Here is a 21,614-nt window from a genome sequence, read left to right as displayed (position 1 = left end):
CAGAAAATACCATTCAATATTCCTACATATCACATAAAAACTGAAAAATTGTGAAGTGGGCTGGAATAATAGTACAGTGGGCAGGGGGCTTGCACCACACATGGCCTGCATGGGTTCAATCCTCAGCACCCCATATGCTTCTCCGGGTCCTGCCAGAAGGGATCCCTGAGTGCAGAACCCGGAGGTAAAGCCCTGAGCACTGCAGGATGTGGCCTCCAAACAAAATTGTGCAGTGACTGAACACATTAATAATAGGTAGCTAAGTGCCCTATAATGTATTTTAATGTATTTTCCAAACTTATTTTGTTTCAAACTTTTTTTTTTTTTTGCTTTTGGGTCACACCCAGCAATGCTCAGGGGTTACTCCTGGCTCCGTGCTCAGGAATTACTCCTGGCAGTGCTCGAGGGACCATATGGGATGCTGGGAATCGAACCCAGGTCGGCCGCATGCAAAGCAAACGCCCTACCCACTGTGCTATCACTCCAGTCCTCCAAACATTTTAAGTTAGGTAATATATAGATAGATATAGACCTTCACTGTAGAGTCCCACGATGCAGTATACAGCCTGTCATCGTGCCAGCATATCTTACTAACAGCATCATCATGTCCCATTAATGTGTCCTGACGTCTTCCAAAGGCTATGGAATAAAAATAGCTAACATAAAAGATAATGAGAAACATTAAAACAACATTCCAGCTTAATTTTATGGCTCAAACACATATCAAGATACACTGCCATACTACTTAATAAGGCTCAATGGAATGAAAATTTGTCATGTTATTCAACTATTCAAAATGAACAAAATTCAAATCTAAAACTAGGACTGTCTAGGTCTGGCTCATCTGGATTTTTACTTCGATTTCAAGTCGAAAGAAAAATTAGATTCCAATTAAAGAAATTATTAAATTCAAAATTCACATTTAAATCCAGAAATTCTGACTTTATCCCTAATTCTTGTTCCTTTCTGCAACTCAGTGTCCTACCAGTGAAAGATTCTGTCCTTTCCTGCTTTACGGTCACAAAAGTTTGTGTGCAGCATATGGAATTGATGTATGCATTCAGGAAAAGTGCTCCTTGGGAGGTCTCTAAATTTCAGGGAATCATTTAAAAAACAGTATTTGGGTAGAGAAGATATATTCTGAAAAGGAGTACTCTGTTATCAGTTCAGGATGAAAACTCTGAGGTGTTATGGTGAGGAATGATGCCCTGATAAGATCTGGAGGAATCTCCGGATTGGCCAAGACTAGAAGCCCCTTTCAAAGTGACAGAATGATAGGACAGCAGATCCAGCATGTGGCAGATCCAGGTTTGATCCCTGGCATCCCATAGGATCCCCCGAGCCCACCAGGAGTGATGCCTAAGTGCAGAGCCAGGAGTAAGTCCTGAGCACCACTGGTGTGCCCCCCTTCCAGCCCTGACACTGTCACTGTCACTGTCATCCCACTGCTCATCGATTTGTTTGAGCGGGCACCAGTAACGTCTCTCATTGAGAGACTTATTGTTACTGTTTTTGGCATATCCAATACACACGGGTAGCTTGCCAGGCTCTGCTGCTCGGGCTCGATATTCTCGGTAGCTCACCAGGCTCTCTGAGAGGGGCGGAAGAATTGAACTCGGGTTGGCGAAGTGAAAGGCGAATGCCCAACCACTGTGCTATCGTTCCAGCCCTGACACACACAACATTTTATTTTTAAATCCTTCTTAACAGCTACCAGCAAAACAATGGCCCAAGCCAAGGCAGCTTGTGGAGTGAAAAACACAAACCAAAAGAACACAGCCTGTTTATAAGCCATGCAAAGACATAGATATTCATCCCCTTCCAGGGTCCCCACGCCCCACCACTCAGTGCGACTTCTCCTTCTCCCTTTCTCTCGGGCATGCGTGCTTCTGGAGTTGCCCTTACACCTCATCTTGGGGTACATCATGTGTCTTTTATACTTTATGGGTCCTCTCTTCTCTAGTTCCAAGGACAACCATTTTACTCCAGAGAACTCTGTGTTCTCTGGAAATCTTTTCTGCGAAGGAAAGTCAAAAGCCTGAAGCAGGGGTGGATGGTGACTTGTTGGCATCAGGGCCCCCCCACCGCCACCCACCCACGGCCACCAGGATTACAAAGACGCGACCCGAGATACATACACATTATTATCCCATGAAGAAGTTATGACAGTGGCATCTCCTGGTAAAAGTAAACAAGATGATAAAGCCTGGAATACAAATGATTCAACATTATTCAAGGACAAGAGAAAATCCCCAACATGACAAAACTACAAGTTCCTCAAAAGTGAATTCGAATTCTGTTGATGAGTCTCCCTCCTCATACCTGCCCAGGTTTGCCTGCTTGGTTGCTTGGTTTGGGGCCACACACCAGTGGGGCTCAGGGGCCATTTGTGATGCTGGGATTCGAACCAGCCACACGCGAGGCTAGGCAAGCGCCTTTCTTGTACATCTCTCTGATTCCCCAGGTTTTCCAAGCTGGTCCATCCCAGATGCTGACTCTGCTCCCAAATGTACAGAGCCGAGGGCGCTAGCATGGAGCCTGGCCATTTCCAGGCACCTGATGCCTTCCCTGCCCTGAATCGGAGGGGATCCTCCTGGCTCTGAGAGCCGGCTCGGGGAGGGGAGCTGGGGAGCGCTCACAAATGCCAGTTCCCGCACTGGACTGTGGTCTTCTGTGGGTATGGAAAACTTCCAGGAATCCTTATGGAACCTCAAAGTATACTTTATGGAATTACCAGTGTTAGTTTTCTTTTTTTTTCCCCCTAGAAAAATTGGCTTAGTACATTAGGTATCCTACCCACTCAGAAACGTGTTAAATGGTTGAAGTCATAGTTTAACAGTTCCAAAGAAGGAATCATTGACTAAGGAGAATTTGCCCAGGTGACTCTTCGAATTCTGTTTTGCTTTTGTGCCACACCAGGGGAGTGGGAGATTGTCCCCACAGTGCTCAGGGGACCGTGTTGTGCTGGGGTTGGCTCCTACGTGCCGAGAGAGCTGCAGTTCTCCGAGCCACCTCCAAGCCTTATTTTAAAACCTTTGAGGTTACAAATGAAAGGACAGTATTAAGAAAAAGGGACAATATGATTTAAAAAAAAAAAAAGTTTCACCAGCGTGATCATTCAGCAGGGAGGGTGCTTGCCTTGCATGCAGCTGACCTGGGTTCGATCCTTGGCATCCCATATGGTCCCCTCAGATCTTCCAGGAATGATCCTTGGGCACAGAGCCAGGAGTAAGCCCTATGCACAACTGAGGCCCCCCACACAAAAAAGTTATACTGAATTTTCAATTAATTCAAGGGCTGGAGTGATAGCATAGCGGGTATGGTGTTTGCTTTGTACAAGGCTGACCCGGGTTCGATTCCCAGCATCCCATATGGTCCCCCGAGCACTGCCAAGAGTAATTCCTGAGTGCATGAGCCAGGAGTAACCCCTGTGCATCACTGGATGTGACCCAAAAAAAGCAAAAATAAATAAATAATTATAATACAATTTATTCAGGAACTTAGTAAATACCACAGTAGAATAAAACTGTCTGGGAGAAACCAATTATGTAAAGTACTAAGCATACAGCAAAGTGCTATGCGAATTTCCATTACAGCAACGATTGAAAATTAAAAGGAACTCACCATATTTGAAAATGATATACTTCTTTGCAGCATTTTGGATTCCTTAGAAAACATCTTCAAGGTGGAATCTAGTAAGGAGAGATCAAAGCCTTAAGACTTCCTGACCCCGGAAAGTGAAGTCAGGAAATGTGCCTATCAATGGATGGACATGGGGAGCATCGTGCAGAGTAAAATGAGCCAGAAGGAGAGGGACAGATACAGAATGACTGCATTCATTTGTGGAATATGAAAAATATATCCAGTAGGAGATGAATATCCATGGCCAGGGAGAACAGGGGTCAGGAGGGCTGGTCAGTGGTTGGAACTAACCGCAAGTGTGTGTGGGGCGTAGGGTCGGTAAGATAGAGAAGAGACCGCTATGATAATAATATCTGGGAATGACCTTGCTGGACAAGATCTGAGGGTTAAAAGTAGGAAAGGGAAATTCTTGATAAGCTGCTTTCTGTGTAAGTATTGCAAACCACAATACCTAAAATGTGGGGCAACTGGGGGGCAGGGGGAGAGGAGGGGAAGGGAGGAAAAGCACCTGCCAAAAAAGGCAGGCAAGGGGTGGGGGGTGATGGGAGGGAACCTGGGGACACTGGTGCTGGGAAATGTACACTGGTGGAGGGATGGGTGTTGGAACACTGTATGACTGAAACCCAATCGTGAACAGCTTTGGATCTATCTCAGTGATTCAATAAAAAGTTAAAAAAAAAAAGGGGGCTGGAGCAATAGCACAGCGGGTAGGGTGTTTGCCTTGCACGCGGCCAACCCGGGTTCGATTCCCAGCATCCCATATGGTCCCCTGAGCACTGCCAGGTGGTAATTCCTGAGTGCAGAGCCAGGAGTAACCCCTGTGCATCGCCAGGTGTGACCCAAAAAAGACAAAAAAAAAACAAAGACAAAAAAAGACTCCCTAACCCTGACACAAAGACAACCTTCCTCTCCTTGCTCAGAGCAGCTGACAGCAGGCCCCTAGGGACCACAGGGGACACTTCAGGCCCACCCAGCAGCGGGGCTCAGGCACGGGAACTCCATGACAAGGATACCATGGCTCCCACTGACATTTCAGGGAACCATGTTAACTAAACCAAACCGTTTCTACATTTTGGATTAAAAAAAAAAGTGCCTCATTCCTGAGTTTCAGGGCCACTCTGAGAAGTGCTCAGACAGAGTGGAAGAGAGCTTCCTTGCCTTTAAACATACACTTTTCGATTTATTTTCCTTTTGAGCAGAGGGAGCAGTTCAACAGGGGAGAACCTTTTATTTGAAGCAAATGAGAAAGAAACAGCATTTGTATTTTGGGAAGGCTCCAGGCCATCCCAACAGCAGCGTGGGTGATCAAAGACTGCATTTATGTATCAGGGGACTGAGAATGTCTGCTAGGCAGGAGAAAATTCAGTCCTTGAGCTAAGAATTCATAAAATGTTAAAAGAATGTCAGGGCAATAGCTGAAGAGATAAGCAGAGTGGGGAGGCAACGGCTGGAGAGATAAGCACAGCGGGGAGGGCCTTGCCTTGCAACACGGCTGAACCGGGTTCATTCCCCAGCACCCCCTATGGCCCCCCAAAGCTTGTCAGTAGTGATTCCTGAGTGCAGAGCCAGGAGTTAGCCCTGGCTTCCTTCCACACTCCCAGTGTGGCCCAAAAACCAAATACCAAAAAAAGAATTTCAGGCCAAAAAAAAAAAAAAAAGAGAGAGAGAGTGAGAGAGAGAGAGAGAATGCCAGGCCAGTTTCACAGCTATTAAAAGCTATTTACCAGCAGAGGCTGAGTTGGAAATTGGGTGGGGATCACCCCAGCTCTTCCACACTCAGAGCAAAAGTTTTCTCTTTCCAAAGAAAAACTGGGAGAATACATGACAAATGTCAGAACAGAATGTAATTCTGCAGAGTACAAACTTGTATCTCAATGAAATTTTATAATGCTAACATGGAAATCCCGAGATTTTATTAGCAGAAGGCTAAATATTCTCCAGCATTAGCCCGGGAACAAAAAAAAGAAGAATGAGTGCAGTATCACCTGTTCTGTTCTCTGAGGTAAATAATTAACCCTGATATTCCCCTCACCCTTCTTTTTATTCTAAACTAGGTCTGTTCTCTCAGGCACTTCTCAGCACTTACTACCAAGTCTACATAAATGTACTAATTTGGGGCACCTTGCAAGAAACTAGAGGCCAGCCTGTGTATGACGATGCTTTTCTCAAATCAGATTTCCTCCTGGTCTGGAGGTTAATCCAGTCAAACTCTGCTTATCAGCAGGGTTCCTGGGGGCAGGCCCCAGGAGTGCCCACCTCACTGAAATATAACCTGAGGAAGAGAAGAAAGTCAGGCTGATGATCAGAATATGTATAAATCAGAACTGTGAATTATTCAGATCTGAAAGTGAAAAGAAAGAAAAAAAGAAAGAAGGACAGAAAGAAAGAGAAAGAGAGAAGGAAGAAAGGGAAGAAAGGAAGGAAGGAAGGAAGGAAGGAAGGAAGGAAGGAAGGAAGGAAGGAAGGAAGGAAGGAAGGAAGGAAGGAAGGAAGGAAGGAAGAGAAAGGAAGGAAGAAAGAAAGAAAGAAAGAAAGAAAGAAAGAAAGAAAGAAAGAAAGAAAGAAAGAAAGAAAGAAAGAAAGAAAGAGAGAAAGAAAGAAAGACATCCCAGGCTTTTACATTTTAAAAAAGTAGGAAGACCAAAAATTACAAATTATATTTTCAGACAGAATTTCTTCTTTTCAAAATCACTGATCAAGGAGCTGGAGCAATAGCACAGCGGGTAGAGTGTTTGCCTTGCACATGGCCGACCCAGGTTCGATTCCCAGCATCCCATATGGTCCCCTGAGCACCACTAAGAGTAATTCCTGAGTGCATGAGCCGGGAGTAATCCCTGAGCATCGCCGGGTGTGACCCAAAAAGCCAAAAATAAATAAATAAATTAAATAAAATTACTGATCAAAATTCAACTGTCAACTAAAAAACAAAACAAAAACCTTCTCTTCTTTCAGTCAAATTTGCAAAAATCAGTGTCACGCTTAACAGGCCAAAAAGGTTTCAAGGCTTGAAGCTCTGGAAACTCATGATTTACAAGGTCAGACAAGTACAATGAACTGAAGGATTTAACAAGTCACGTCTGAAAACTCCAGCAAAGAACATAGGCTTTGTTTAACGATAGAGCATTCTGTCTCGGGATCAAGAATGTTGGCAAACTCAGCAGGTAGGAACTCTGGCAAAACATGTGTTGTTTCCTTATTTCAGAGTCTCTGATCCCAGTGACCCCAAAGGGTACTGTGAGTCTCACTTCCGTCAGTCCACAGCTGAGTCATTTTCTACATTTGTGGGCAGCTGTTTTTATGAAATCTGAGGGAAAGTTTGAAAGAGTAAGGAGGACATGCTCCAGGTAGTCAACTGTGACACAGCGGGGTTGGATGAGCACCTTTTCAAAGCGGAGGGGAAAAATATTGCTTCCCGTTAGGACTCTTGTTGCTCATATATGTTTTACCTTGTCATCTGTTGAGTCGGATGACAGAGTGGGGAGTGACTCTGGCTCCTGGGTTGCCTCAGCCAGAACGGAAATTTTTCCAAAAGCTGGCCTATTGTTCCTTCCCCTCCAAGGTGAAAAATCAAACAAAGACTTGGATCCCAATGTTCTGTGCTTATAAGGCCAACGCTGCACTGAGACCAATATCCCAGCCCGGACCCCTGTGCAGATCCAGGAGACTATAGCGTCCACCGGGGGAGCACTATTTTGAGAAACTGACTCATCATGCCCCTTCCCAGACTATCCCAGTTCTCTCCCAATCAGGTGTTTGTGTTCCAGAGCCTGCAGTGAACAGCCCTGCTTTCCAGAAGCCTCAGTCTTCTGTGTGATCCTTCTCTCATCACATAGCAAGAACCCACCAGCCACGAACATGTTCCCACCAACACCTGCTGGCAGATAAAAAGGCAGCCTCCACACAGCCAGTCATTTCATGAGAACCAGCGTTCTCAAATCCTATCAGGGAAGCCATGCTACCACCCCCCTACGCCACCACAGCTTCTACAAAGTCAAGTGGGAGCACTGGCAGGGAAGGCAATTGTATGGGTACAGAGGGACATTTTAGTTTAGTCTTGCCTTGAGATCAAAATTGATACTGTCAGGGCTGGAGGGGCTGCAGAGTGGGTAGGGCGTTTGTCTTGCATGAGGCCAACCCAGGTTCAATTCCCAGTATCCCATAGGGTCCCCTGAGCACCGCCAGGAGTAATTCCTGAGTGCAGAGCCAGGAGTAACCCCCGTGCATTGCTGGGTGTGACCCAAAAAGAAAGAAAGAAAGAAAAAATGATACTGTCATTAATCTAGATCTGTAAGCCTTATTAAGCTGAGGCAAGAGCTTTCTATAACTTTGATAAGGTGTAAGAGAGCACATTAATAATGTACGAAGTTAGATCTTGAGCCAAGCCACCAGTAATAGCCTGAGGAGACACAAAACACTTGACAGCAAATCTGTCTACCCACATGCTCGCCAGCACCATGCCTTCTGGGGTCCCGTCCACACGGCGGCTGCAGAGGCCCGTCGAGCGAGGGGAGGGGAGAGCAGCGCCTTCTGAGATGCCCCTTACACCCTGGGAAACCTCACCAGCAACAGGAAGGCATTTCAGTATTACTTTTGGTTAACCACACTAAAATCTGTAGAACATGCCACAAGTTGCTCTGATTTTATTTTACATGCAGGAAGCAGAAGCACACACACACACACACACGCACACACACACACACAGTTGAAAAATGTGGACACTTTATGATTCTGGGGGAACCACTTTCACATAGAAAAATATACCTTGTGAGGTCGTGAAGACTGAAGACCCGTTGCAAGAGACAGCTATTCCAGTTACCGCACTGTTAGAAATGGAAATTTTACAGATTAGTGTCAGCCATGGACCAGAACATCATTTGCTTCAAGTCATGGAGTTATTTATTTTTGGTTTTTGAGCTTGGGCGCCTGGGGACTACTCCTGACTCTGTGCTCAGAGTTATTTCCAGTGAGTATAGTACTTTCGGGGGGAGGTAGCGGTGGCATGTGGGACACGGTATTGATGGGAGGGAGGGGCAGAAACCAAGGCCTCCTGCATGAAAGCATGAAATCAACCCTTAGAGCTACGACTTTTCTTCCCATGTCAGGGAGATGTGTCTCCGCATACACCTTGTATTACCAACCCATCACTGGGAAAGTTCTCATTTCACACTGTGTATGCCGGTAGCTGGAAAACAGTCCCAAACCTGGCCGCCAGAGTTGCGGTATTCAGTTGAACACACTTCTGACAACTGGAAAACTAGGAATGAGTTTCCTTCAGTTCTGTCTTATTTGACTATCATCACCACAACTAAGGCTTTTCTTTGTACGCACTCTACTCGCTTCTTCCCTAAACAGGACCTACCGACCATCTGCCAGGGACTGATCCCAGGTCTGGTTATACCACGACCTCTTAAAAGGCTCACGGCATTTGATTATAAGGTTCCTTTTTAAATGCCTTGTAGGGAATTTAAGCAAAGAAAAGCTATTGCCCTGCCAAAGTAGGCGGAGCTGCTTATTTCTTCTCAGGATGCCTTGCGCAGATGCCTAAGGTCACTGGGCATGTTCAACCCCGCCCACGATCAGCAGCAGCATCCCTGCTACCCTGACGTCAGGGGAGGGGCTCCAAGGCCAGGGGCCAGGACAGCGGGTCTTGTTCCTAGTGCCGAGTAGAGCTAGGAACTAATTTCTAATGGGATGGACCATGCAAGGTCAGTGTTCTCACGCTTGGTATACCAGAGCACAGGAAGCCTCTTAATGGCAGAAGAGAGGAAACATTTAGAACCCCTCTTGGGCCCAGTTTCTTAGGTGTCTATATGTTATTTTTAAAATCCATGAGAATCTCTTAGTACGATCTACCTTTTTTTTTTTGAAGTAGATTAGCTAGGGGTGGAACTGAGAGTGCAGGGGGTAAGGCACCTACCTTGTACGTGGCTAAGCCTGTTACAGACCCCAGCATTGCAGAGGGCCCCTGAGCAAAGCCAGGAGTGACCCCTAAACACAGTGTCAGCTGTAGCCCCTGAGCACTGCTGGGTGTGACCCAAACTGCGAGCCCCTCAAACAAACAAACAAAACTGTTCCCCCTGCTCAGAGCAGCAGCAGCCTGCACACCTGGGAAGCTACGCCATGTTCCTCCCTCCTCTGGCCTCATCCCATCAAAGAACAGATTAGCCAGTCTGAAAGGCATGAAACTACCTGCCATCTGCAGACAGGAACTTTTTTTTTTTCTTTTCTTTTTATAAAATAACTTGACTAAGTCATTAGTTTAGCTGCTTACATTCAATATTCCAACACCAGTCCCACCACCATTGCACCTTTCTACCACCATAATTTCTAATTTTCCCAAGCAGCCTTTGAGCTTGCCCCCGTAGCAGGCAGGCCTTCAATTATTTGTTTACCAATTAATTTATTTTTAATTTATTTATTGAATCACTGTGAGAACAGTGACAGAGCTTTCATGTTTGAGTGCAGACAAAATCTTCACCTCTCGATGGCAGGGGTGGCCATGGCGGATGGTGGCCCAACACAGAGCCATTCTTCGGACTTTCTCTTGCCATACTGAAAGTCCAAGATAGACATTTTGGGGGATAAAAAAACAGGACACTGAAGTGGAAACACCTCCCTCAGCTTAAAGGAAGATCCAGGCCAGGCCAACGCCTTAAGTTTTACAGAATGGCAGAGATGAACTCTTACTCTTTGTGGATTTTGTAGTGCTCGTGTAACTGCAGTTTGGTCATGTTATTCCAGGCCAGGGTCTTGCTCTCTTCGGTCAGGTCTTCGAAAGACTCTTCACCTGGAGAGACTAGATCAAATCATTGCTGAGCTAGTTAACTGCATTGCTGGCATGCATCAGAGGTATGATATTTCTCAATTAAAATAAAAAAAAAACCCTGCCCTACCAAAATGAAACTGGAAACATACCTATTACAAAGGATGATGGCCATCAAGGGAAAACAATGAAATGACACAATTTAAATAAAATAAAAAATAATTTGGGAAAAGATTATTTTTAAAAACTATCTTAGGCTACTAAAGTCATTTCATACTTTCATCAATGTTTGCCAAGCTCTAATTTGGCTCCTAAAGAACAGATAACTATTTCTTTGTCAGTGAGTGTTCTTTGCGAAAACCCGACAATTTCCTAAGAGGGCCACAATTCTGTTTTGGCTTCAAAGGGGGGGGGAAGAGATAAAATAAATTCCTCCAAGTGCTTCCAGTCAGGACTAGTTAAGTCACCAGTTCCTATTAATGACCAGAATGATGACCCTTTCAGGAAATATCACAAGACAGTGGGGGAGTCTGATGATTAAGTAGAACAAGGGGTTAAGTGGCATCACAAGATAATCTGATGGTCTTTATGACTTAACCCCGCCAGTTCAGTATCCCTTAGCGAAGTTCTCCCAGCTTGCCTGGGGTCACTGGCTCTGCAATTCCCCTACGCCGAGACACTGCTCAGCCATATGTGCCTAAGACTCCAGAATGTGCCCAGAACAGAGAATAAAACTGAAGATAACAAAGAAATCAAGTGATCCATCTGTCAAGCTTCCATGCCATGTTAAGACTTCTGGGAACCTGTACGTGTGTGGCTGTCTTATGTGCTATAAAACAAGGACAACTGGGTGGAGGAGAGTGTTCTTTCCTTCCTTCCCAAACACTCGGTGTATGAACTGGGTCAAGTTCATTATTAGCCTCTAGCATATGCTTGGCACAAAAGCCAGAGTCTCTAAACGCCAAATGATGAATAAGAGAAAAGAGGACCAAATCAAGAAAACAGTATACTCTGAGTTCAATATTTGTATGAGGAGATGAAGAAGTCAGCCTGGGTAAGAGTAGGGAAGCGTGAGCAGAGAGTAACCCTCAAGGCAGCTGCGGCCAGAAAACCTACAAGTATGAAAAAGAGACTGGACAATCACAGAGAAGAATGAGAACTCTAATAATGAAGAGTATGACAAAGTTTCAATTACTAGAAAATAAGTGGTTTTTGATTCTTTTCAAATGAACAGTTAAAACAAGACAACAAAAATATGTACTTTCCCCCCACCCCGAGAGAACAATCAAAAGAGAGTAAAGCCTAATCATCTCTTAACACAACAATGCATATTTCTCCTCTTTCAGCATCTTCACAGACATTTTAATTGTAAAAGAGAAAGAGAAGGTACATGCATTTGTTCTATTTACAAGATTTACCTGGAAAATCTGGTATGGGAGTACTATAACCAGAAATCTGGGACACACTTTTAAACTTCGGGGTGATCCTCCGAGGATGTGGTGTTACAAACAGTTGTTTTGGTGTCTGTCCAAATTCTAAGATTTGGGTGAGCATGGCCACTTTCTCATCTGGGTCTTCAATGCTGAAAGGAAAGAAAACAGTGTAGAAAACTGCACACTTTAACGGAAATAAATTTTGAGCATGTGTATTTGAAAAGATGCATAGATCAACCCTCAAACAGTAACTGCAACTCTAAAGCTCATCATAGAACTTCAGATTGCTTGAAGCTTACACAAAGGCAAAAAGCAAGAAAAAAAATAGATCACTTGTTAAAGTTCCCTACTATAGTATTATCAAATGACAGCATACATAATTTCAGGTCAGTGGTTTTATACCTGTAGACCTGGGGACCTGAGGCCGGAAACCACTTGTTTTCAACAAAGAGGTAGTTTGGAGTGCAAGTAAGAAACCCTGTATAGACACTGAAGTACCTGTTCAAGTCTACGCCTCCTTCATAGGTCAGCGGATGAAACACTAGAAAGAGAGAGGTGAAACAGTGTTGAAAGACGGGCTGTTCGGTTAGAAAATGCACTGTTGAGAATTTAAAAAACTTGGTGGCAACGTTACGCTTTTATTCAAATAAGCTGATTTCATGTTGTGAGCAGACACGCATCCCACCTCAGGAACTATCACCGGAACTGTTACCTTCTGCTGAGCACAGAGCGCACTGGCAGGGCAGCAGGGCTGTGACCCGTGCACTCCTGCCAGCATGACTGTCCCCTGGGGAACATTCCAGGCTACCGTGTGAGAACGTCCCTTCCCACTGCACTTCCCCGCTGGCTGTGTGAGGCCGAGGCACCAGGAGTCAGGGAGGAGCTGAAAGTGAAGGGCAGGTGCAGTGTAGCTGGTCATGTTCCTTCTGCTCAATTTAAAAGAAACTCTGGGCCCATCACAGGATTCGAGAATCACTGTTTTAGCTTTTCACTGAGATGTAAGTGAACTCACTGAACTAAACAAAGAGGACAAATTAAAACGAAATTTTACTGAGCAACAGAACTGTTGGGAATATGGTGAAGCTGATGATTTGTTTTGCCTTTTTCTTTTGGCTTTTTTTTTCCCCCCCTTAAGTCATACCCAGTGGCACTCAGGGGATATGCCCAGCTCAGTGCTTGGAGAATAGGGGGCAGTCCTAGGTAGGGGCAGGAAATCCTTGGCCTTCTATAAATAAGTCCTTTAGAAGTCCCATCTCTCAAACATGAAGGTGATGATCTTCAGGTTACTCCTTCCTCTTGGGTACTCAGTATTGAACCCCAAGTTGCTGGGCCCATAGTTACTATTTGCTGGTTCTGCTAAAGTAGTACACTTGGCTGCTCTGGCCTTGCTGTACTTCCTTTGCTTCTGTTTTCATCAAATGCAAAGCGAAATTTCCTTGAGTACTACTTACCATTGTGGGCGCCAATAGCATTACTCCCTTTTTGCTTGTAGCCAAATATTAGATCAATCCACTCATGAAGGTGCTCTGATACGTAAGTGCTTTCCAAAGCATCTTTGCTCTTCTGAAGAAAGTCCTGGGGACCTATTGCATCGGACTTGATCAAAACACTGCCAGGCATCCAGTCCATTTTCTCCCTCCTTCTCCCGCCCTCATCCTTACAGAGAAAAAGCTAAAGCTTCCAAGCTAAGCAAGAGGTACGTTTTTCCTAATAAGGATCTTCCTGCATCATATGACACAGAATCTTTTTTTCTTGAGAGTGGGGGAGGGAAGGGGGAAGTGGCAAACATCATTTACACAATATTTGAGCTCTCAAATACGTACTAAATTTCCATCATAGATTCACAGAATACTTTGAAGTTGGAACAGGACCAATACCAACTCATTTAGACTGAAAATTATAATGTTTCAGTTTTTTTAATCTAGGCAATAAAGTGATTGATGAGAGTGAAACTATATTGGGATGTTAAAAAAAATTCTCTAATGCAGTCTCTCCAAAGTGGTACTCACTGCGTGCCCAAGGGGGAAGTTCCACATCATCGACCATCTGCCCACCTTGTCTCTTCCCCAAGTCCAACTTCAGACTGTTGACTAAGAAGCTGACATCATCTCCATAGAATTCTGGAATTAACTGAAAGTTTGAAAGGAATTCTTTTAAGCAGCCATAAACTTTTTTTTTTTTTTTAGCAAAGTAGTTAGGAGACATGAGTTCAGTAAATCATTACCAGCATTAACTGCTATTAACTGCTTACCTCTTTAAAATCTGTTGCGCCATCCAAACAGTTTTTCCAAGTTTCTGCAATACTAAATATAAGAAAAATTCAATGGGCTTTGATGTAGGGTATGGACACAAGAGAAGCAGTGCTTTTTTTTGGGCACCTCAGTTTGGTTCTAGTTTTCTCTACATTAATTAACTTGTCCTGTTTGCTCTTAAATCTCAATAGCCACAGGACTATCCCCCTTCATAGTAGAGAACGCTTCTCTTGGGTCACACAGGGCGTAAGTGTGGAGTCAGGACACAAGACCAGCTGTGATCGCCCCCAGTCACTGTCTTCAAGCCTCTAATCACACCTGGGCTCATCCTCCCAAAGGGCCCAGGGAGGCAGGTGCTTAAACACAGGAGAGTTAACACGTCTAGTATCACAGCTCAATTCAAAGAGGAATGATAAACAAGCATGCACAAAACTTCAAAAACCACTTGAGAGACACAGACCCATGGGTGGCCAGTGAGTTATTGGTGGGATGTCTATGAACATTGTCTACTTCTTTATATCTTCAAATTTTTACATAATTCAACAAAATAAAGGTTATTTCACCTGTCCCAGGGAAATGGATTCTATTCATATCATTCGTTAGAATGAGAAAAATGTCAGAAATAATTTAAAGGGTTAGCAAGAGAAACAGTTAAGTATTTTAAATTATAACAGCTTAAGATGTGATACAATAATTTATAAGTGTGTTGAAAAACATCTAACGATATGAAAGAAACTTTGAGATCATATTAATATAAAGCTACAAGTGAAAGGCATGACAAAGACTTAAAAAATATGTCCTCACATATAGAGAAATATGAACAGAAAAAGCCAGTAAGGAACAGATAGATAAAACTATGAATGATCTCAGAGCTTAAAAAACCTGTTTATATTTAGTTTTGAAACTAAAGATAGATTACATGTATTTTAAATATATATGATTAGAAAGTTTAAAAAATGTGAAACATTTATGTCCAACCTGTTGAACATTCGATCTGCATTATCAAACCTTCCGTTCTGTAGACACAGCATATACTCTGGTGCTGGAAGAGGAAAGAAAAGCTTAGACTCACTGAAAAAGCCACATAAAATAACATGTAGTTGAAAGTAACCATTCAGAGTCTTACCATTTCGAGTCAGAAAGAGAGGGACAGACATAGAGGTCATAGAGGGACTTCACTTATTTCTGGAGTGTAGGGTAGCATCACATGAGGCTGACACCCAAGGACAGTAGATACAAGGGTCAGGAGGACTGCCCCATAGCTGGTAGACTGCTTCATGAGCGGAGGGGAGAAGGCAGATGGAATAGAGAAGGGATCACTAAGAAAATGATGGCTGGAGGAACCAGTTGGGATGGGAGATGTGTGTTGAAAGTAGATAATGGACCAAACATGATGACCTCTCAGTGTCTGTGTTGCAAGCCATAATGCCCAAAAGTAGAGAGAGAGAGTATGGGGAATATTGTCTGCCATGGAGTCAGGGGGAGGGTGGGAAAGGGGGGGTATACCCAGGATATTGGTAGTGGGGAATGTGCACTGGTGAAGGGATGGGTGTTTGATCATTGTGTGATTGTAACCCAAACATGAATGCTTGTAACTATCTCACGGTGATTCAATAAAATTTTAAAAATTAAAAAAAAAAAAGAGTCTTACCATTTCTGGGCCAGAGAGATCATACAGGGATTATGTTGCTGGCCTTAGATATGACTAACCGTGTTCTATCTTGGGCACCAAACAGAGTACCCCAGGCACTGCTGGGAGCAACCTTTGAGCACAGAGCAAGGAGCAGCCCCCAAATGCTGGTTCTATCCCTGCTCCCATGCCCCAAACAAGGAAAAGAATCTTACCAATTCTGACAAGATAAAACAGCACATAACCAGGGGAAGAGTAGTGACTGCCGTACATAAACTTTGGCTCTGGCATTTCCTGGTAACGTGCCTACAATATATGTAAAAAAAAAAAATACTGCTAAGTGTTGGCGATGAAAAGGAAAAGGGACTCAAGTAAGCAAGCCTGAAAGAAACGATGGCATGGAAACACCTCGCGGAATCTCTCTCTGACTGTTTCTCTTTCATACACACAAAGAAAAAGAGAAAACAGACAGACAGAAAGCAGAAAGCAGAGAAAGAGAAAGAAAGATATGGAAAAATCTGTGAATGAAAGTCACATGGCTGTGACAAGTAGGAATTCTGCTGTTCTTGGTTCAGCTCTACCAGTGCTGGGACAGGCATGCGTAGGAGAGATTATATGTGTCTCATGCAACTTAGCAAAGATAACTTTGAGGGGAATAAACCAGTAACTCTGTAATCCGGTGAGCTTCCCACTTCCTGAATTGTCCTCAGGATGCCAGATTCAAGGCTCGGATGGCGCTCATCTCAAGTGGATGCTCGGACTATAGGAGAGACTATCGGTGAGATGCCCCGGGAATGACCCCTGAACCTGAGCCTAGGAGGATCCCGGAGCACCACTGGGTATAGAACAAAAACCTAAAGACAAACAACTAAGCAAAAGCAAACCACTAAGTTCATGGGAAAAGGCAGGGTGGCAGAGAAACAAGACAAACTATGATAAACCTTGGGTCACCTCCTCTAAGTCTCTGACAAATGAGTTTCAGTTACTACACAAACAGGTTTTGGCTCTGAAGTTACTTATAAACCAAGATATCTGCATACCAGGAGTCTCTCCAGCCGCTCCTTATTTAGGGCTCCAACTGGCTTACTAAGATCCCGAAACGTTTCTGGATTTGACAAATCTGTTACAAAAAAAACCAAAAACAAAAACAAGTATTAATAAAGCAAACAAGCAAGAAATATCCCCAAGCAGATTCAGATGCAGAATTTAATTCCCATCAAATATTCCCTATTCCCATCAAATTTTTGTTAAGAAAAACTGAAGCAGATACATTAGAATGGCAACATTCCTGCTTTTATACGTGTTAGAACTTTTGGCTTTTACGTTAGTAATAGTCGTATAAGAGTAATAATACCTGAAATCTGAAAATGCACTGAATACTGATTTTTTAAAAGACCTTACTGATAATAAATATATGTATATATTCCGTATATATGTATATAAATGAAAGAGCATAAAATCTGTCGCCTTTCTGTCATGGTTTTTATTTAAAATTTTGATTTACAGTGAATAGTACTATCCTGTAACAAAAGTGTAATTTAAGAATGGGGGTTCTTAATAATATTAGAAAAACAAATTATATTCCTAGAGGGGGCTGGAGCAATAGCACAGCAGGTAGGACATTTGCCTTGCATGTAGCCAACCCCGGGTTGGATTCCCAGCATCCCATATGGTCCCCTGAGCACTGCCAGGAGTAATTCCTGAGTGCAGAGTCAGGAGTTACCCCTGTGCATTGCCAGGTGTGACCCAAAAAGAAAAAAAAAATATTATATTCCTAGAAAGTCTGTCTCATCAAGTACAAGTGTAAAATTAGTGAAATCTGTCACTGTCACTGTCATCCCATTGCTCATCAATTTGCTTGAGTGGGCACCAGTAACATCTCCATTGTGAGACTTATTTGTTACTGTTTTTGGCCTGTTAAATATGCCACGAATAGTTTGCTGGGCTCTGCCGTGCGGGTGACATACTCTTGGTAGCTTGCTGGGCTCTCCGAGAGGGCCGGAGGAACCGAACTCGGGTCGGCCATGTGCAAGGCGAATGCCCTACTGCTGTGCTATTGCTACGAAATCCGTGTTCTCAGTATATAGATTTAAAATATCACAAAATGAAATTACAATCTGATCACAACTGTTAAAATAATTTGACATAAGTATGCAAACCACAGAATTAAGATGGTTCTGCTTCAGCCAGCCAGAATGAATCCCGCTCTTTTCTGGCAACGAGTATAACCTGTCTCAGCCTGCATCCCAAACACAGCTCCCCCCGAAACTCAGACAGCAGGTGGGTGGGGCTGAGGTGCAGCCTCACAGTCGCTCCAGAGCTGGCAGGCCCCCAGGCCCATGCTCCCGCTCTCTCCTGGCCAGCAGGAGGGTGTAGACCTTTCTCCACTGTGGCTACCTGCTGTGACCCCCACTGTTCTCAACACTAGGAACCAGAACAGAAGACACATTTTCTCTGTGCATCCTTCTAGACACATCTGTATGTCACTCAGGGCATTTTGTCTGTGTTTTTTTTTTTGGGGGGGGTATGGGGGGAGGGAGGGGATCAAAACTTTGAGATGATAGAAAACAAGCAGAATTTAAATAACACTCATTCGGAGCCTCGGAATGGAAGTGGGGACTCTTGAGTAATAAGACTGAATGGATTCTAACTGTAACATTGCCTGTCACTATTCTACAACGCAATGGACTGTCTCCTTTAAGGCCTTGAGTGCACACACAAGGGCCCCCAAGGCTTCCTCATGGGCACTTCCTGGCACCTGATAGCCTGAAGAAAACACCACCACCACCACCAACAACAACAACACTAGAACAAAAGCTCAGTGCCGTGGCACTTACCCAGTTCCAAACTGCAGTAATCGCTTATGGTCCACGGGAACACAGGGTACTGGGAGAGGTCGCTGCAGCTGCGGTCGGCCAGGTTGTTGAGGTGCAGGAGGTACTGGCGGTTGGAGAGGTGGCCGCGCTGCCACTGCAGCGTGTAGCTCTCGGCCGTGCGCTCCACGACATGGTGCTCTGAGGAGGAGAGGACACAGGTCACCACTCAATTGGGCAAACTCTGGCAATGTTTTACCGAGCAACCGAAACTAGATGCTCTGAATATAAACCCTTCATTGTATTTTTTGTGAAAAAAAAAAATTTCCCACAGAAAAAGAAAAGAATGCAGTGGTTGGTTTTCACCAAGTAGTTGTTCCATAAAACAAAGTTAGGATTCAGGAGATAAAACTATTACATGTATGATATTAACAGCAAATATTGTTAACATATATAGAAAATGTGAAAGGGTGGGGCAAATACATACCCGGTAATGTATTCTGTTTATTATGTTAAAGCTAACAATTCGTAGCACAATTCTTCCACCTGTACTTTAGTTTTAGTGCATTTAAAGAATCCACAACCATTTGTGAAAATTCAATTCGCCTATTTCTTGTGAAATCAAAACAAAACTATATTTGAGAGCTCTTTCATTTATTTTTAGTTTGGGGGCCACAGCCAGCTGTGCTCAGCACTCACTCCTGGCTCTGCATCAGGGATGAGCTACTGGTGATGCTCAGTGGGCCATATGGGATGCGGGGGGTTGAAACCAGGTCTGCCATATGCAAGAGGCCTACCCGCGGTGCTATTGCTCTGGCCCCTTGAGTGTTCTCTCAGGCAGGAAAGAGGTGTTATTAGTATTATTTACAAGTATTATTTATACATCTGTGGAATAAGAAAAAAAAAAGTCTGAATAATAAAGGTATTTGGCAGGAGGGAGAGATTTCTCAAACTGGAAGGACAGAAAGACCACCCCCAGAAATGACACCAGGAAAATGGAATCATAGACTTTGTAGCACTTATGGAAACTTTTTCTTCCAGAGTATGAAAGAGTCAACTGTTCCAATTTGTTTAGTTAACTGCTTTTTTCAAATCTTTACTGGCTCCATCAAGAAACTTATCTCATTCGTTGACTCAATATTTATTCGTATTTACTTTTGCTTAAGTTTACCCTCAAAAGGACTTGACCAAGTCAAAACACTTAGGTCCCCACCTCAGCCATTTTCCAGTCTCAGAATAACTCTGAGAAGTCTTTATAATCTTAGGGATCAACCGAGGAAGAATGGATACTCTATGAAGACAGACTTTACAGGCCATGGTAAGTTTTTCAACTAGAGATTTTAGGACTCCCCATGAAAACTGAGAAAAAATATTTGTGTTGTAATTGGAAAAAAAATAATTGCAAGGTCAGGAAGCTGGGGGTAACAGTTAATTTGTATCAAAGCTAAACCTACTATAAAATAGATTCCTTATCACAAATAAAAGGTTCTTTAAGAGAAAATTTTACTTCTAAGGAAGAGGAAATTTTGCTCTAGACCTCATTAATGATTTCACTAGAAATGTTCACTAGATCAGCAAAAATAATTGTTTTAAGATGTCATGAATAAAATTCCAGTACTTAGATTTTGAAGATCATTCTAGACATATCATCTGACAACTCTGCAAAATAAGAATAATTTATAAAAATACATGGCTGTTCTCTCTGATAAATCTGGGGAAAATTACAATTTCCAGTGAAGACAGGAAATATTAATCCCCATGTGTTACAGTGAACATAGTTTCTGTGTTTCTTTGTGAGTAGTAAGATCATAACTAATGATTACAAATATGAGATAAATCACTGGCCCACACCAAGAAAATTAATCTTGGTTTTCATAAACTAATATAAGGCATGAGTAGATATAAAATAATCAAATTCAATCTGGGTGAGATGTTAAGTATGAATAAAAATTTCAGTTTTTAAAATTTAAAAAAAATTTTAAAAAATTTAATTGCCCTAAAAACAAAAAAAATTTTAAAAAAATTTGCTAGGCATTTGCTAGGCATTTTAAAAACGCACTACAAATGGGCAGAACTATTTCCAAAACTCATTTACATTTCCTAGCTTTTAAAAAGCTCTTTTATCAACTATAATAACTAATGAGAATAAATTGAATTATAGAAAGGCACTTTCAGGTAAAACACACTCTTATGTTTTCTAATTGAGTTATTTAAAGCTCTAAATGGCTTTCAGATGAACAGATACAATGAAGGGTTATCACCAAACCTAGATATGTGGCAATATAAAAATAGACGTCATCTCTATCTTGGGATTCATAAAACTTTAGGTAGATGTCAGAACACAGATCATCTTCTGTGCAAAATACTTCCAGGCCCTATAAGTTCAGGGGAGGAAAAAAAAGAAGAAAACAAATATCACTATATGCATCTTACAGTCTTAACATAAGCTACTTAATTAACAAAAAGCAACCAATGAAATATCTGTTTTATATATAGCTCCTACTATATCCGTTTTCTTTAAATTTGATTCGGTGACATATCTATTTTCCTGAGAACAATACATGCATCTCGGCAAAACTTTGTTAAGTCATTTTTGATGCTGAATATTTTTAGACACAAGAGTTGAATATTTTTATTCAAAAACAAATGTTTAATTTTCTTTTTAAAAAGAAATAACAATTTGTTGTCCCTTTTTTGTTTTTGCTCTTGGGCCACGATATCTGCTGGTGACTGGGACAGCAGGAGGTAGCAGGGAACCATGTACAGCATGCACTCGGCCCACTGTGCTCTCCCTAGCCTCCAAAATTGTATTTTCGGGGCTGGAGCAATAGCACAGCGGGTAGGGCATTTGCCTTGCACTCGGCCTACCCGGGTTCGATTCCCAGCATCCCATATGGTCCCCTGAGCACCGCCAGGGGTGATTCCTGAGTGCATCGCCAGGTGTGACCCAAAAAGAAAAAAAAAATACAAAATTGTATTTTCCCAAACTTAACTGAGTAACTCATTCAATTATTAAGTTGTAATTTTTAAAAGAAAACAATGAGTTTTTGTGCTTGAAGGCTGAGATAAGACAAGAATAAA

At 42.9% G+C, this 21,614-nt stretch overlaps 1 protein-coding gene across 2 annotated transcripts in view; it reads right to left on the bottom strand.

Annotated features, from left to right (window-relative positions):
* Positions 1–21,614, bottom strand: part of NSMAF (neutral sphingomyelinase activation associated factor) — a 66,932-nt gene that overhangs the window by 4,525 nt on the left and 40,793 nt on the right. The window contains exons 12-26 of one of the 2 annotated variants that reach the window (XM_055126645.1): positions 20,800–20,908; positions 18,558–18,734; positions 16,761–16,840; positions 15,936–16,026; positions 15,069–15,132; positions 14,090–14,141; positions 13,848–13,968; positions 13,290–13,421; positions 12,337–12,379; positions 11,824–11,987; positions 10,330–10,438; positions 8,404–8,462; positions 3,625–3,692; positions 2,139–2,206; positions 533–656 (exon numbers count right to left, since the gene is read on the bottom strand). In XM_055126645.1, the coding sequence (XP_054982620.1) occupies positions 533–656; positions 2,139–2,206; positions 3,625–3,692; positions 8,404–8,462; positions 10,330–10,438; positions 11,824–11,987; positions 12,337–12,379; positions 13,290–13,421; positions 13,848–13,968; positions 14,090–14,141; positions 15,069–15,132; positions 15,936–16,026; positions 16,761–16,840; positions 18,558–18,734; positions 20,800–20,908 (1,461 nt within the window). The remainder of the gene's footprint in view (positions 1–532; positions 657–2,138; positions 2,207–3,624; positions 3,693–8,403; positions 8,463–10,329; positions 10,439–11,823; positions 11,988–12,336; positions 12,380–13,289; positions 13,422–13,847; positions 13,969–14,089; positions 14,142–15,068; positions 15,133–15,935; positions 16,027–16,760; positions 16,841–18,557; positions 18,735–20,799; positions 20,909–21,614) is intronic. The other variant, XM_055126646.1, reaches the window with a different exon arrangement.

Source organism: Sorex araneus, chromosome 2 (assembly GCF_027595985.1).
Source record: "Sorex araneus isolate mSorAra2 chromosome 2, mSorAra2.pri, whole genome shotgun sequence".
Lineage (NCBI taxonomy): Eukaryota > Metazoa > Chordata > Mammalia > Eulipotyphla > Soricidae > Sorex > Sorex araneus.
Note: the sequence above shows the minus strand (reverse complement) of the source record. Positions and strands in the feature narration are given on the sequence as shown.